The 13,508-nt window shown below is 42.2% G+C and overlaps 1 protein-coding gene across 4 annotated transcripts in view; it reads right to left on the bottom strand.

The window, feature by feature from the left end:
• fhod3a (formin homology 2 domain containing 3a) overlaps nucleotides 1-7,435 on the bottom strand; it is a 69,981-nt gene extending 62,546 nt beyond the window's left edge. For all 4 annotated transcript variants that reach the window (XM_085445402.1, XM_085445401.1, XM_085445400.1 and 1 more), the window contains exons 1-2: nucleotides 6,984-7,435; nucleotides 372-481 (exon numbers count right to left, since the gene is read on the bottom strand). In XM_085445402.1, coding sequence (XP_085301528.1) covers nucleotides 372-481; nucleotides 6,984-7,148 — 275 coding nt within the window. In that variant the 5' untranslated portion in view covers nucleotides 7,149-7,435. The remainder of the gene's footprint in view (nucleotides 1-371; nucleotides 482-6,983) is intronic.
• Nucleotides 7,436-13,508: the final 6,073 nt, after the last annotated feature.

Raw genomic sequence — 13,508 nt, forward strand, 5'->3', positions numbered from 1 at the left:
TAGAGGTTTCAAAGCCCTTTTACAAAGTCATCACACCGTCGTCTCTACATTCAAGCTGTAAACTGTGAAATACTGTCACAAAGAAGACGAGAATATTAATCATACAATGGGAGAATAGCTGTTGCTGTGGAAGGGAGGGCACACGTGTCCTGCTTTCCAGAGTGCTTCATACTTTCCATGAACTTGCGCTTCCAAGAAATCCATATCCAACAGCTTGTGATTCTCCCCATTTTATAAGAATGAAGAAACTCAGAAAATATGTGTACGTGTATGAGGGGGGAGAGGGCGCGGGGGTCTCGCTGCTTTAGATATTTTCGAGTGGTGAAGAGAGAGAGACTGTTTGGTATAAAGGGTACATGAGTCACTCTCACCCTGTGTCGTCCTGCTGAAAGCCCTCCAGCTCGTCCCTTTGCTCAGCCAGCGAGGACTCCAGATCCAGATAGGTTCCATTGTGGGACAGCTGAAGTGCACAGTCATCAAGCTACGGGATGGCAGAAACAAAATATACAAAGTTAAAGTAATAAAGGAAATACAACAAACATGTCACTCTGCACACAGGGATGACCCATTGGGCTTCCTTTGTCTAGCGTCCCTTTACTATGTATATCCATGATTCACACCCCCTTTAAAAAAATAAAACAAGAAAGAACAACACTTTGAGCCTGTAAAATAAAGCCAGTTTATGGGGCAGGGGTTTGAACACAAGTGCACACAGTGGTCTGTGAAGGGGTGAGAAGCATTTGCAGGGTGCCTCTGCTTTCTGCATTAAAAAGCTGTTAAGGGAGTTAACTCGTAATAAAGGCCGCAGAACATGAAACCAAAACCAGAGTGGAACACAGCGACGGAACGGCACATTTTATTGCATTAAATACTAGCTGTGAAAAATATAACTCTCAGCTCGGCTCTATATGTTCGTTGAGCGAGCACAGCCTTGCACATGTCCAAGTTTTCGCGCTGGCGATTGATGACTTTCTGAGTTTTTTCACTTCTCATCCACCTCGCCTTCATGCATTTGCATGATCTAAGGTAACACTGCAGAGGGGCCTTTGTCAGAACTGACCCCCTGTGCTGTGTAAGAAGAAACCCAGCTGAGTTTGCGACCAGGTGCACAGTAATATATCAACCCGCCACTGGCACCAATGTTTATGAGTACGGTCACGGGTCGATAGCAGGTGGGAGCATCCGTCCCAGAGACAACTCTTAAAAAGCAACTTACGTCATTAGCTCGCAACAATCGGCTCTGTTTTTGCAACTGCTTCCTGAAGCTGCTGAAGTACGAATAAGTGAATGAGATCAGAGTCGCGCATTGGTATGTAGCAGCTCGGTGGCATCAGTGGGTTTAACTTAGATTGGCCTCTGGTGTGCTGCCAAATCCACACCCACCCACCCGGACAATCCATTCAGGCTGTGTGACGACAATTTCTGACCACCGATCACAAGACCTGCTGCTGCTTTCTGTCCATTCCTCCCTTTCAATCCTAAACAGAGAGACGGACTGTCGCATGGACTCACAGCATAAATATAACCTTGCTATATTTACTCTCCTCTGAGGCAGCATGAACACTGGAGCTCAAGAGTGGGTGTGTCTATGGGGGCAGGCAGTACTGCCTGAGCTGAAGTATTGGAAAGGGGAACCTAAGAAGCAGCAGGTTAGCATTATTTAGGTAATCCCAGAAACATGACAGTTGATAAGGACACAATGAATCATCTGTGTCAAACCTTCTAAGGCTGAAGGATGACATCAGTGTGGAAGTGCCAAACGCTGCAGTTCCTCTAATGGCCATTCAAGGCTGCCTCCCAAAGCAAGTACACTCATGTGATAAAATATTTATAATAGTATTCTACGGATAGTTTCCCCCTTCATGACAATTCTGCATTTTTTGGGGGTTTTTTTCTCATCTATCTGGATATTTGAGTTAGGGGCGTGGCCACATTGATTGACAAGTGTGCCAGAGCCTGCCTGGCCTCATCCAGCACTCCAAGGCACTGGGTTGGAGTTCTTCACTGCGTGCAGGCTGTTGGTCCCTCTTGGAGGATTTTCAAACAGAATACGTAACTTATATTAAGGCTTGTTGTGCGATGTACAAAGAAACAGTTTGCCCACTCTACCCTCTCATCCACCCTTTCATCCGGTGGTGGAAAACAGTGCTAATGCTAACAAAATCCAAAACCAGGGACTGATATCATGGTGGCTATGTCCCTGTTTTATACTGTCCATGACAGAAGCACATACTGTTTCTTCAAAGTTTAAAAAAAAGTTAACTCTAGCACAGGCACCATGCTAACAATAGGTTGGCATGGTAACGTGCTACTTAGCAAACAATGCATTACTTTGACAGAGTTTAACCACTGTGTGGAAATGTTTAATACCAACGCTGGTGTTGGTATTGGGTCGATACTTTGCTTCTATCCTTCTATTCTAGCCCACTGAACTGTGTTAAAAAAATGTAAAGGTAATTTTTTTGGAAATGAAAAAAAATATAAATAAACTTTTAGACAGGTACATTTAGATTCCAGGTATGAAAAAAATCAAAAAACACATAACTAGCTGAAAGGTATGTTTTTTTTCGATTGAATAATTATTATGAACAGTAAAAAATCAGTGATTTATTGTGCTCCCCTAAATATACTCCCTGTATAGGTTTAAAGTATCAATGTTGGTATTTATTTATTCACTTGGTTTTGGATCGATACCAACATTTGCAATATTGCACAGGAAAGATGGTGAAAAATCAGAATATCATCCAAAAATGGGTGTCATGTTTGCATGCCCTATGTTATTTCCATCCATCCTGAGGCTGTTAAGACATTTCACTGAAAAGCACAGATGTCGTCCTCACAGTGGAAAAAGTCAGGGGATCAGAAACCTCACAGGGATACATTGTCTTTGAAGCAAACACACCAGACCACACTGTGATCCCTCAAAACCTGTGAGGCTGCCACCGTGGCTCAAAATGTTAACCAGCTGAAAAGGAAATGCAAACACTTTAAAGGTAATCTCTGCGCTCCATAAATAGTTTCCCCAGCTGTTAAAGTCAAGCGCGATGCTACTGTCCGTCACACTTTTCATGCACGTGAGATTTGGTAAATCTCAAACCGAAAGAGAGGGGGTGGAGACAGTGGGCAGGTGAGGGTGGGGTTAATCACCCTTTGTCCCAGTGGCCTGGTTTTTCATGGAGGGACTAAAACAAAACAACAAAACATTTCTTGTGTCTAATCTGCTGCCATTATCAGCATTTATTTTCTTTTCAGCAACATCCCAGGCACGCTGTCTGACCCACGCTGCCCTCCTTTACCTCCACACAAGCACACTAACACTGCTTCAGCAGCGAGGAGTAAGCTTGGTCGTCCAAATGATGTCTCTTTTTTCTAAAACACGTAGTAATAACACAACACATCACGCTGCATGAGGCCGAGAGCAGCGGTGGCTCCAAAGAGGAACCGCAGGCTCTTCACAAGTCAAGTCTCTGGGGACTTGCTAGAGCAACACTTATTGGCTTGTATATACTTCGCGCTCGTTTTAATCAAATTCTCCCTCAAGAGCAAAGCAGGAGAAAATAGGGGAGAGTAGAGGGAGTGGGGGGGAGGAGGTGTAATTACTTCCATGTTAAAACAACACCGGGTCTGGTGGTGGTGATCGCATTTAACAACACTCTTACATAACTTACAAGACAACTTTCTTTAAAAAAAACTTTTTTCTTGCATCAAAATCAAAGCCTCAGAGGCTCTTTGAAGAGCGAGGGGGAGGGCGTGTTCAGCGTCGGCCATTAAACCTCCAATGCTGCTTTACTGGGAACCTTTTGGTAGTGGAATAAAAGTCGAGCTGTGAAGTCTGAGCTTGTTTGTGGCAGAAGCTGTAGCTGGTCGACTGATAGCGACCTGAATATCTGATATATTATTTTTATAATTTTTTTTTGTCTCATTGCCTAAATTAAGTTGGGAATGTCTACAATCTAGCCTTTAGACTGCCTTTATCATCCACTTTAAGTTGACTTCCTTTAAAGCAGGAAGAGGTCAGTGATGATCTCTGCTGCCAGAATCCAAACTTCTGTTTAGCAGCTGGGACAAAGTGACACATCCCCGTGCACACCAAACCAGCAATACACTAATTTAGCTTTGGCAAGAGGTTCTAACCTTGTGTGTCTGTGTTTGTGTGTTTGAGAGTACGAACTGCTGCATGGCCATAGAGGTGGAGGAAGAGATGGAGGAAGAGGTCAGGAAAACCGCGGCACCCAAAGTGAGGAGAACAAAGTGTCGCAGGGATCCAGGCCCCGGCCGCAGGAATTCTGGGACAAGTGACCTATACTTTACATGCAGCCCAGCCAGCCGTGCACAGAGCTCTACCATCATCACAGCATAATAACACAGCAGGCTTTTTTTTCTTCCCCTTAGAGGAGAGCACAGGAGGTTAAAACAAAAATCAGGGAAAGGCTGTTTAAACAAAGACTAACTGAGAAAGCAAAGAGAACTGTCAGAAACAACTGAGCGCTTTTGACATTTTCCAATTATATAATAACACTCGAGCATTATAAGCACCAAGTTTTAGATCTGGACGGTCTGACGGGCAAATTTGCAACCACTCAAATTCATCCCTATAATCTAAGTGCAATATCCATTTGCCATTGCGCACAGCCTTCCTGGTGATGCGAGCGAAATTGCAAACACAAATGCAGGCTGTGCCATCTGTCCGACTATAGGTTGTAATCATAAGCTTTGCTGTGCCGTGGGCCATTTTTCATTTGTTTCGCGGTTTTTAAAGATGGGGGCAGCTAAAGATCGTCTGGTTCGGAAAACCGCTTCTGCTGCTTTGCTCTCAGGTCTGTGTGCCAGCAGCTAAAACTCCCCATTTTTTCCAGACTGTGCCAGTTTTTGTTTTTTTGTTTTCAACTCTGTTTAATCTACACTTTCAGCTTTAACTGTGTAGCAGCCACATAAATCATAAAAAACAAGGTCACATCTGCTGCACTTGTGCAGCCTCTGTGGGTGTGTTTGTGTGTCTGAGTCAACCTTGTCTGTAAGGAATGTGTTGCTTTTTCCTTCTTTTTTTGGTGGGGGGGTTGCTTAAACACTGAAATTGACTGAAAATGGTATCTCTTCTTCTCCGTCACACCCACCGTGTCCCATCGCATGTAGGTGAATGAGGCACCTCGGGATAAATCTGGCTGAACTAATGCCTCTGTGCAGCCACCTGTCACTGCCGCATGCAAAGCAGAGAGCAAAAAATACAGTGGGAAGCTTTATTCAGTGTATTTGGGACTCCAGGGAGGTGGGGTGTCCGTTTGTGCGTAGACTTCTCAGCAGAGAAGTTCCATTTTAGAGATTTCCTCAAGCTGGTGGAGATCCAAAGCCTTCCTCTGTGGCACTTTAGTGTCAGAGTGCCCACATTTACGAGTCATCAGGGGCATTTAGAGAAGTTGGTGTGAGGCAGGATGCCATAATAGGACCTGTGATGGAATGTAATTTACTTAGGTACTTTGCTGAAACACACTTTTTCTCAGGTTTTGCAGTTGAAACTGAAGACCCCACCAGTGAGAAGCAGGTATAGCTACTTCAATTCAGCCTTGAGGTGTTTGATGTTGTAAAGTAAAGACCCTACAATGATAAAGTGAAAACCATGACAATTAAATTACCCCCTATTAGCAAGGCTTTGAGCAACAGTGGAAAGGAAAAACTCCCTTTTAACAGGAAGAAACCAATGGCAGAGCCCGGCTCAGGGAGGGGTGTGACCGGTTGGAGGTGATGGAAGGAAAACAGGACAAAACACGCTGTGGAAGAGAGTCAGAGTGATAACAACTAATGATTTTATGCAAATTGTGTATAAACACAAAGTGAATGAAAAAAGGGGTGTGACTAAGAAACAGAGTGCATCATGGGAAGCTCCGAGCAGCTTATATCTATGGCAGCGTAACTAAGGGAGGATTCAGGGTCATCTGATCCAGCCCTATCTATATGCTTTATCAAAAAGGAAGTTTTAAGCCTAATGAAATGAGGGAGAGCCTTCCCTCCCATTCTACTTTTATTTTCTAGGAACCACGAGTGAGCCCGCAGTCTGAAAAAACAGAACTTAAAAAAGCATATTCACTGAAAATTGCAAATGAGCTAAAGGTGCTGCTCAGTATACGCAGGAAAAAGAGAAGCTTAAAGACTAAATGTGCCCAGAGAGGTTGACTGGGATGGGAGACACAGGTGGTGAGGGCAGACATGATGGAAATGAGGGAAAGAAACAAAGACCAGAAATTTAAAAAACAAACATAATGCAGAAAACAAACTTTCAAAGATAACCGAAAATAACTGATAGTTTCTAAACAAAAAGGACCACGACAGTTTTAATGTACTTGTATCTACTCAGCAGTATATTATTGATCAGTAAATAATGGGACAGACACTTACATGTAATCAGTGAATCATTATGATGTCATAATGTGATATATATGATTCTGAAAAGGCCTATTCTGCATAAGTTAACTTTGGATGTAATTTAACTATTAAGCATAATTGTGATTCCAAATAACTAAATTGTGCCAAATTTTCTCCTTTAAAAAACCCCCACTGTATTCATTTGTAATCAAACACAATGTTTTCCCCTCCTCTTGTTTTTGGTACCCTATGCCACCCCAATTTTTAAAATTCCGGAAACGCCCCTGTTAATCAATGTGAAGTGAAGTCCCCTTCTTCAGGAAGCTCCGCGCTTCAAGGCGAACACTTTATTTCAAACCCAGCGAGTTGTGCTTCCATGTGTTCTTTAAATAGCCTCTGGTGGATGGTGGCTCTGGAAGTTTACTTACAAGAGGCTTGAGCATAAAACCAGCATGCGTAAACTGAATGGAGTACGCATGTTCATCTATAAGTGTGTTTGAGTCAAAACATTAAAATAAATAACTAAATAAAGAGCTCCTCAGTGACATTGTTAGTTGTCTCTAAGTCCAGAGTCATCTCCTAGCTTTGTGTGCAGCATGACTTGTTTACTACCCTGTTAATCCTACCTTGTGCGGAGCTTTGAGGAGCCGGTGGACTCCTGCGAGCTGGTTGATGAGGGGGATATCCTCTCTGAAGGAGTACAGGGGGGGTCTGGTCGGCTCTGGAAAGTTGGTGCTGTTGAAAGGATCGGTATCATCTAAAAACTGAACCCTGCAGACGAACGTGGCCATGGTGCATCCATGCAAGTGGTTCCTCTGTGAGGGCAGCCCGGCTTAATCAGAAGCGGAGCAGCTTTCTCTCCTGGTAACGACAACAAACCGCGGTCTCCAAGCAGCGCAGCAGCCTGTCCTCCCGCAGGACGGAGTGGATGGCACAGAGCGGTCCTCGCTTTGGTTCTGCTCCCTGAGCCTCCTCCTGCTGCCGCTGTGTTATTCTCGGAGAGGCAGGTGTCTGCAGGCGGACTTCAGCTCGGTGCCGGAGAGTGAAGGATCAGCGCAGCTTGGGACAGCCGGTCTGCTGTCTGAGTCCCAGTAAATCCACCCCCACCCCTCCGGTGTCTATTTTCCCCTCAGCCTCATCTCCCCCTCCTCCCCCTCCTCAGATCACTGTCTCCGACTTAGCTGTGGCTTTCTATCTGAAGAGGAACGACACTAATCCTGTGGTACGTTTATGTAGACCAATGCAAATATTGAAATATTAATGCATGACCCAGAAGACCTTAGAAACATTACAGACGAAGCAAACCACCGGCTGAATACAGAGAAGTACATATATAAATACATATAAGAATGAATGTAATTTCCTCCTTAATGAGAGTTTACTTTACTTTATTTCAATACTGTGACACCTTTATTGAATAATGTATCAAATGAAACTATACAGGCATCTACAGTGAAAAGTGTGTTTGATGGAGTTTGAGGTTAGAAAACAATTCAGGTCAATTGTGACCTCTTTTGGCCAAACGCAGAATTGCAAGTGAAGACGTCTTGACACCTGCAATAGACAAACAGCTACCGCAGCTCTCCTTTCTTCTCCTCAGGTTGGCGACCGTTGCCTACCGATTACAGCACCTCATGGCCGTAAACTGGAGAAATGATTTTAAAAATGGATGAATAAAATCCAGACTAGTCTCATTTTTATTTGTTTATTTGATTTATTAACAATTTGACATTGGAGCTGCGTTATTAACCCCTATGTGGACTTACAACTACAAGGTTATTCATCATTTAAATGGTAATCAGCCTCTTGAGAAATACTTCAGTTTAGATGAGGTGCGTGGAGGGGTCAGTGGTTATCGGCTGCTGTTAATTTTAAGTGGGGTCATGAAATAGGAGACAAATTATACCTCACAGCTCCACGTTGTTTTGTGTGTGTGTGGACAGGGCCTCAAACCTGAAACACCCATGCACATTTACAGATATGTTTTGTGGGTTTATTTATGATAGGCTAATGGCAGAGAAGGCCATCTGATATCACCCTGGGTCAACACACAAATGATGATTTCATTACCAGGCCTCTGGAGAACTTCAAGACATATTGAGGAGGTAATTTAGCCATTTGAATCAGCTGTGTTGGATCAAGGTTACATCTAAAGCCTGCAGGACACCAGCCCTTGAGGCCTGGAGTTCCCCCACCCAGGGTTTCCCGTTTTTATCCCCGGCTGTTTTTATTCACATCTCTAACTATAGGCAGGACAATGGAGGCCTCTTGCATAGATGATCAGGTAAGTGCGTCAGGCTACAGTCACACTAAGCCAAACGGTGGTTTGAGACCACATAGTGCAACCAAAATTATTGCCACCATGTGCACCTCACAATGAAAACTAGTTGCCCTGAGGTTGAGGGTGCTGCAAGCTCAGCCTCTGGGTGGCCTTTTGATTGCTGCAACCAAGAGCAATTGATCTTAGACAGCAAAGAAAGTGCAGTCAGTCACCGACCAGAGGTTTTCCTCAACGTCAACCTGTTTTTCGTCTGATCTGACTGGAACCTTAAAGTGGACCTCTTAATGTTTCCCTTATTCTCTACCATTTATCTGCCATCGCTCATATTAAACAATAAGTTCCAAACACTGAGAATTGTGTAAGTGATCCATGAGAGCCAAAAGCTGAGTGCGCACACTGCTCTGTCGCAACAAGGCCCTTTATAAATGGAAATATAAACAATTAACTCATGCAGTCACAGATGAACTTAACAGATAGAGTTGTATATAACAGATTTGAGCATAAGTTTGCTACCACAGTGAGTGGGTGACGTGTCTTAGTCTGTTTAACACACCTGTCACCTGTGTACACCGCAAGCACTGTAGTGCAGTGGGCGAAATACCTCTTTATTACCACCAGAGGGCAGAAGGCCAGTCTCTTTATTTATTTATTTTTTGTTTTAACTGCGAATGAAACAGTGAAAAAGTAGAAGGACGTTCAGGAAGCACTTCCACGCTGGGATATACAGTACTTTCCAGAGTCTAAAGTACCACGAAGGAGAGATAAAGGAAAATAAACATCAAGGACAATTATGCAAAACACACGTTTGCGTTATAGCAGCGACCCCAAGTGGTCTAATGAAGCTGTGCCGCTTGTGCTTCCTCAAAACAGGGTCCCAAGTCCATGTTCAAGGTTGGTGATAGATTCTAACTGCTCTACTGTGTGATGCAATCACAGACAACCACCAATCACAGCAAAGCACTGAGTCTATGTATGGGGCCATATACCGAGCGACCTCCTGTTTGTCGCTGAACTGGTTTGACAGACACATTTCTACAAAACAAAAGAATAAATTACAATTTGAAAAATCAAATCCAACCAAGAAAAATCCAAATATGACAATCTGATTTAAAGTTTACATGCAGAAACACTCATCTAGTTGCCATGCACCGATGGCACCATGGTGCTCGAAGGCCAGACTGTGCTCCACCTCTTCAACAAATAAACATAGGATACTCAAAGGCAACTTCCTCAGCAGAGATAAGACTCCACGCAGCATACATCTTATGTTGATTACTGGTTGTAAATAAAGCGTAAAGGGCATAAAGAGTTTCCCACACGCATCGAAAATCACAATTTTACGGCTGTTATCTTATCTGTAGTCTTGGTACATAAGGATTAGGAAACATCACCTTGTCTAAATGTGGGCTTGATCACCTCCCAACCACGCCTTTACACCGTGCATGGAAGTCATCATGAATAAGATCATTTGCAGCACCTTAGTCATTGGGTGGATGGCATTAGCTGCAGGTTATAATACAATCTTTTTGATGGATTATCAAAATTGTACAACTAAAATTATATATATATATATATATATATATATATATATATATATATATATATATATATATATATATATCTGACCACCACCAGTAGGCAAACATGGGGTTAGTATCTTGCCCAAGGATATTTGGCATGCAGGCAGGAGGCAGCCTGGGATCAAACCACCAACCTTCTGATTAGTGGCTGACCTGCTCTGCCACCTGAGCTACAGCCACCTCATATAAATAGCTGCCTATGGACCTGCACATGTGTCTATACAAGGGGGCTAAATTTGTAAGTTTGTTTGCTTACAAAGAAATGAACAGTCTCTAATTTTTATGATAGTTTTATTTTAATAGAGAGAGAGAATATCAACCAACACATTACATGAAAGTGATTAAATAATTTGGTCCATTCCTCTTGGCTGCTGCTGGGCAACTCAAAGTTTCGGCTCCTTCCACACATTTCCTGTAGGACGGAGGCCTGAAGACTGGTAAGGCCAGTACATGACCTTAATGTGCTTCTTCTGCAGACACTGTTTTGTTGTTTTTGGGATATTTTTTCAGTCATTGTCATCCCAGAAGACCCTTCTTTGAGCTGGTTGTAGGAAGGCGTTTCTCAACCAAGATTTTACAGTACACGGCCCCATACCGTGGCCCCTCAGTCTTGTCTGTTATGATGGAGAGGTTGAAATGGAAGAAACAGATCCTATGTGCTTCATACATATAATGAGTTGAGATCTATCTGTAATTAATCGATTGATTGTAGAATGTCACAGAATTCTGCTGTGGTGAGCTAGAATTCTGTGACATTCAAATCAATGTGTAACCTCTATGTAATGTGTTTTTTCTGTATTTTTAGTTATTCTGTCAATCTCAATTAAAATGAAACCACCACAGAAATGAGGAACTCTTCATTGTTTTGCAATAGGGCAAACTTACAGATATAACAGGGGATGAAAGAAGTGTTCCCCCCACCTCACATCTCTATGCAAATATGTGCATTTCAAACTGTTATACATATGGATGCCACTGTATTGAATCAAAATACATTAAGAGGATGAACAAACAGAAAGGGATGTCATGTACCGAATACAATGTGTGTGTATTTATTGTTTCTTTTGTGTGTCTTTTTTTTTTTTCAGATCAGAAAACGCAACAAGTGAAATGACCCACACCAAATGTAAGACGGCTCACTAACTGACCCTCGCTGTTTTTTTCACCTGGCATAACAAAACTGCTCAGGGTTTGCAGATTCGTGCTGGCTGACAGACTCTCGAGTGACCTTTGAATGCATCGCTTGAGCAGGCATTGCAGAATTTTTAAAGGTCCACTGAATCTAGCCGGGCTGATACTTTCCCTGAAAACGATCATTGCTTTCTGGTAATGCCTGACTCTGTATGGATGTGTTTGGTTCTGTGAAGTGTCCCCCTGTGTCAGCATTGTTACATAAACGTGTGCTCCATTTGACAGTCTGGGTATGCAACTACTTTTATTACACAATCACTTTGATTCCTACAGCTGAAGTAGACTGAGTGACAAAGCCAGTATGCAGGGATGTTGTAGTTTTCCATATAAAGGACTATGGGTTAAAATTTATTTACCTCCAATCTTCTGCCTGTAGTCACACATATGCAGTTCTCAGTTATTTACCAATAACGCTAAGCTCTGAAGAACAGAGGTTTTTTTTTATCTGAAATGGTAACATCTCATCCTGTTCCTTGAAGACGACATGAGTGTGTGCAAACTATGCAAACACACTGATGGCCAATCCAGCAGGACCTGGAATTGCACAGACACCTACGAAGAAGTGGAACATGGGGCAGTGGCAGAGTGGAGATCTGCTCTATGTGCTTTCATGGCTTCACTCCAGCTTCCTCGTGCAGTCCAAAGACATGCGTGTTAGGGTCACTGGTAATTCTACACCAAGAGTTTAAACAAAAATAGACATACTGTAAGGAAATAAAGGTGATTATGATTGTTGACTGATGGTCTGATAGACAGTATTTGCACCATAAACTCCAAATACACTGAATTGGATTTTTCAAAGGAATCATTATCCAGTGTAATCTATTACCTTAAATTATCACATGGAAACTGCATGAACCTTGACCAGTATGCCATAAATAGAGGTGTGTTGCAAGTAATGCAGATTAAATGTTTTCATGATTCAATTTCATGGTCACATGTCTGAACCTCGAGTATTAGTAACAGCCTAGATATGTAAGAGAGGGAGAAGGTGATTTCAGATTGACATCGAACATTAAAAATGGTATTAATTCCTCCCTACTTCAAATTACACCGACTAAAACACATCAGCATGAAATAAAATAATTAAAAAAAACAGTAGGAGGGTTTACATCAGTGAAGAACTGATTTTATTTCACTTGTGTATCTTATTGAAAATGCAGTAAAGTGCAAGTAACTATGCTAGAATCACTTTTGATGATTTTTATCTCAACCTCATTGAACAGCTGTAATTCTGTTTCTGTGAATAAGAAATCTGGTGGGAGAATATAAATACCGGAGATAAAAAAAAAACTGAGCATGCATAATCTAAAATGCTAGAGACACAATAAAAAGCCTGATGCGTCATTATGGGTTTAATATCCTGGCTCAAAGTAATTTGTGTTAAACATTAACTTACAGGTGAATGGAAATCGCTTCAAAAAGCTAAAACATCCATTTGAGAGCAAAGACCCACCGAAGCGTTAACGCACTGTACATAAAAATTTGTGTCCATAGAGTTGATGTTGTTTTGCTGCAGGGACAGTGGTTGTGACACGATGCTATCAGCACATGCAAACATCAGTTAACAGACACGTCATTCAGAGGAGCATGGAGCCAACATAAACTGGTCAATCTATCACTTTGGCATATTAGCATCAGCTAATTAAGGGCTAAATGCGAATGACTTATTTGTAAATCTAAAAAGTATATACATTTTTATTTACTATTGTAAAAAACCCCAAAAACAAATATATAAGAATATATTTTTAAAAATGCTCATGAAGTCCAAACTTCCCATATGAGCAAGTTTAGCAGCTTTGAGATCTGTGTAATATTGGGCTGTACTTTTGTTTAGCTGATCGGTGCTTGTATACAGTGATTAACGTTTAGTTTGTGTTACTATCGGACAAAAAGTAAGAGCCAGAAGTTCAATGGGACAGCCACCTTTCCCTATAGAGGCCCAATCATGTCGAAAATGAAGGCTCAAAACCCGATGTGTCATACAGCTTCTCCATATCAGCTGATTGAAATCTCTGTTATCTGAAAAAGATGCTCGACCAAGAAGCGAACTTTCAACCCTGACCCCACTCCACCTGCATTGTCACGCGTGATAATGA

Source organism: Copadichromis virginalis, linkage group LG22 (genome assembly GCF_057382275.1).
Source record: "Copadichromis virginalis isolate Kocher_CV1m ecotype Utaka linkage group LG22, C_Virginalis_male_GT1.1, whole genome shotgun sequence".
In the NCBI taxonomy this organism is placed as follows: domain Eukaryota; kingdom Metazoa; phylum Chordata; class Actinopteri; order Cichliformes; family Cichlidae; genus Copadichromis; species Copadichromis virginalis.